The sequence below is a fragment of the Hemibagrus wyckioides genome, linkage group LG07, assembly GCF_019097595.1.
Source record: "Hemibagrus wyckioides isolate EC202008001 linkage group LG07, SWU_Hwy_1.0, whole genome shotgun sequence".
Classification (NCBI taxonomy): Eukaryota; Metazoa; Chordata; class Actinopteri; order Siluriformes; family Bagridae; genus Hemibagrus; species Hemibagrus wyckioides.
The window spans coordinates 4,306,612-4,309,111 of record NC_080716.1 but is presented as its reverse complement, the minus strand read 5'-3'; the positions used below and the strand labels follow the sequence as shown (position 1 = coordinate 4,309,111).

At 45.1% G+C, this 2,500-nt stretch overlaps 1 protein-coding gene across 24 annotated transcripts in view; it reads left to right on the top strand.

Moving 5' to 3' along the window:
• prtfdc1b (phosphoribosyl transferase domain containing 1b) overlaps nt 1-2,500 on the top strand; it is an 11,090-nt gene that overhangs the window by 5,464 nt on the left and 3,126 nt on the right. For all 24 annotated transcript variants that reach the window (XR_009205109.1, XR_009205111.1, XR_009205110.1 and 21 more), the window contains exons 6-8: nt 1-53; nt 165-211; nt 650-726. The exon at nt 1-53 is cut by the window's left edge and continues 30 nt beyond it. Coding sequence is in view for 1 of the 24 variants with exons in the window: in XM_058396060.1 (XP_058252043.1) it covers nt 1-53; nt 165-211; nt 650-726 (177 nt within the window). In the remaining 23 variants the exon portion in view is untranslated. The remainder of the gene's footprint in view (nt 54-164; nt 212-649; nt 727-2,500) is intronic.

The window sequence follows — 2,500 nt, the reverse complement described above, 5'->3', positions numbered from 1 at the left end:
AAGCTGCTGACTCACGTCCAAGCCTTTAAACCCAAACTCATCAAAGTGGCAGGGTGAGTGTGTGTGTGTGTGTGTGTGTGTGTGTGTGTGTGTGTGTGTGTGTGTGTGTGTGTGTGTGTGTGTAATACAGTAGTGTAATTAGAGGTGTTGTGTCCTGATTGTAGTTTGTTGGTGAAGAGGGTCCCTAATCAGGCCGTCTGTCTTCCTGACTGTAAGTACCAGCCTGTCTGTCTCTCCCTCTCTCTCTATCTATCTGTCTGTCTGTCTTTCTCTCCCTCTCTCTCTCTCTCTCTATCTAGCTATCTATCTATCTATCTATCTATCTATCTATCTATCTATCTGTCTGTCTGTCTGTCTGTCTGTCTGTCTGTCTGTCTGTCTCTCCCTCTCTATCTATCTATCTATCTATCTATCTATCTATCTATCTATCTATCTATCTATCTATCTGTCTGTTTGTCTGTCTTTCTCTCCCTCTCTCTCTATCTATCTGTCTGTCTGTCTATCTCTCCCTCTCTCTCTATCTATCTGTCTGTCTGTCTTTCTCTCTCTGTCTGTCTTTCAGCAATTAATAGTCTTTATTATAAAGCATTATGATGTGTATTCTCTCTCTCTCTCTCTCTCTCTCTCTCTCTCTCTCTCTCTCTCACAGATGTTGGCTTTGAGATTCCTAACCACTTTGTAGTGGGCTACGCTTTAGACTATAATGAATTTTTCAGAGATCTTAATGTAAGTGTTCATGATGTTTATTCTCTGTGTGTGTATGAGGTGTGTATGAGGTGTGTGTGTGTGTGTATGAGGTGTGTGTGTGTATGAGGTGTGTGTATGAGGTGTGTGTGTGTATGAGGTGTGTGTATGAGGTGTGTGTGTGTATGAGGTGTGTGTGTGTATGAGGTGTGTGTATGAGGTGTGTGTATGAGGTGTGTGTGTGTATGAGGTGTGTGTGTGTATGAGGTGTGTGTATGAGGTGTGTGTATGAGGTGTGTGTGTGTGTATGAGGTGTGTGTGTGTATGAGGTGTGTGTATGAGGTGTGTGTGTGTATGAGGTGTGTGTATGAGGTGTGTGTGTGTGTATGTGTGTGTGTGTATGAGGTGTGTGTGTGTGTATGAGGTGTGTATGAGGTGTGTGTGTGTATGAGGTGTGTGTATGAGGTGTGTGTATGAGGTGTGTGTATGAGGTGTGTGTATGAGGTGTGTGTGTGTATGAGGTGTGTGTATGAGGTGTGTGTATGAGGTGTGTGTATGAGGTGTGTGTGTGTATGAGGTGTGTGTGTGTGTATGAGGTGTGTATGAGGTGTGTGTATGAGGTGTGTGTATGAGGTGTGTGTATGAGGTGTGTGTATGAGGTGTGTGTATGAGGTGTGTGTGTGTATGAGGTGTGTGTGTGTATGAGGTGTGTATGAGGTGTGTGTGTGTGTATGAGGTGTGTGTGTGTGTATGAGGTGTGTGTGTGTATGAGGTGTGTGTATGAGGTGTGTGTATGAGGTGTGTGTGTGTGTGTATGAGGTGTGTGTGTGTGTATGAGGTGTGTGTATGAGGTGTGTATGAGGTGTGTGTGTGTGTGTGTATGAGGTGTGTGTGTGTATGAGGTGTGTGTGTGTGTATGAGGTGTGTGTGTGTGTGTGTGTATGAGGTGTGTGTGTGTGTATGAGGTGTGTGTGTGTGTATGAGGTGTGTGTGTGTGTGTATGAGGTGTGTGTGTGTATGAGGTGTGTGTGTGTATGAGGTGTGTGTATGAGGTGTGTGTATGAGGTGTGTGTATGAGGTGTGTATGAGGTGTGTGTATGAGGTGTGTGTATGAGGTGTGTGTGTGTATGAGGTGTGTGTATGAGGTGTGTGTATGAGGTGTGTGTGTGTGTATGTGTGTGTGTGTGTATGAGGTGTGTATGAGGTGTGTGTGTGTGTATGAGGTGTGTGTATGAGGTGTGTGTATGAGGTGTGTGTATGAGGTGTGTGTATGAGGTGTGTATGAGGTGTGTGTATGAGGTGTGTGTATGAGGTGTGTGTATGAGGTGTGTGTGTGTGTATGAGGTGTGTGTGTGTGTATGAGGTGTGTATGAGGTGTGTGTGTGTGTGTATGAGGTGTGTGTGTGTATGAGGTGTGTGTTGAGGTGTGTTGAGGTGTGTGTATGAGGTGTGTGTATGAGGTGTGTGTGTGTGTATGAGGTGTGTGTATGAGGTGTGTGTATGAGGTGTGTGTGTGTGTATGTGTGTGTGTGTGTGTATGAGGTGTGTATGAGGTGTGTGTGTGTGTATGAGGTGTGTGTATGAGGTGTGTGTATGAGGTGTGTATGAGGTGTGTGTATGAGGTGTGTGTATGAGGTGTGTGTATGAGGTGTGTGTGTGTGTATGAGGTGTGTGTGTGTGTATGAGGTGTGTGTGTGTGTATGAGGTGTGTGTGTGTGTATGAGGTGTGTATGAGGTGTGTGTGTGTGTGTATGAGGTGTGTGTGTGTATGAGGTGTGTGTATGAGGTGTGTATGAGGTGTGTGTGTGTATGAGGT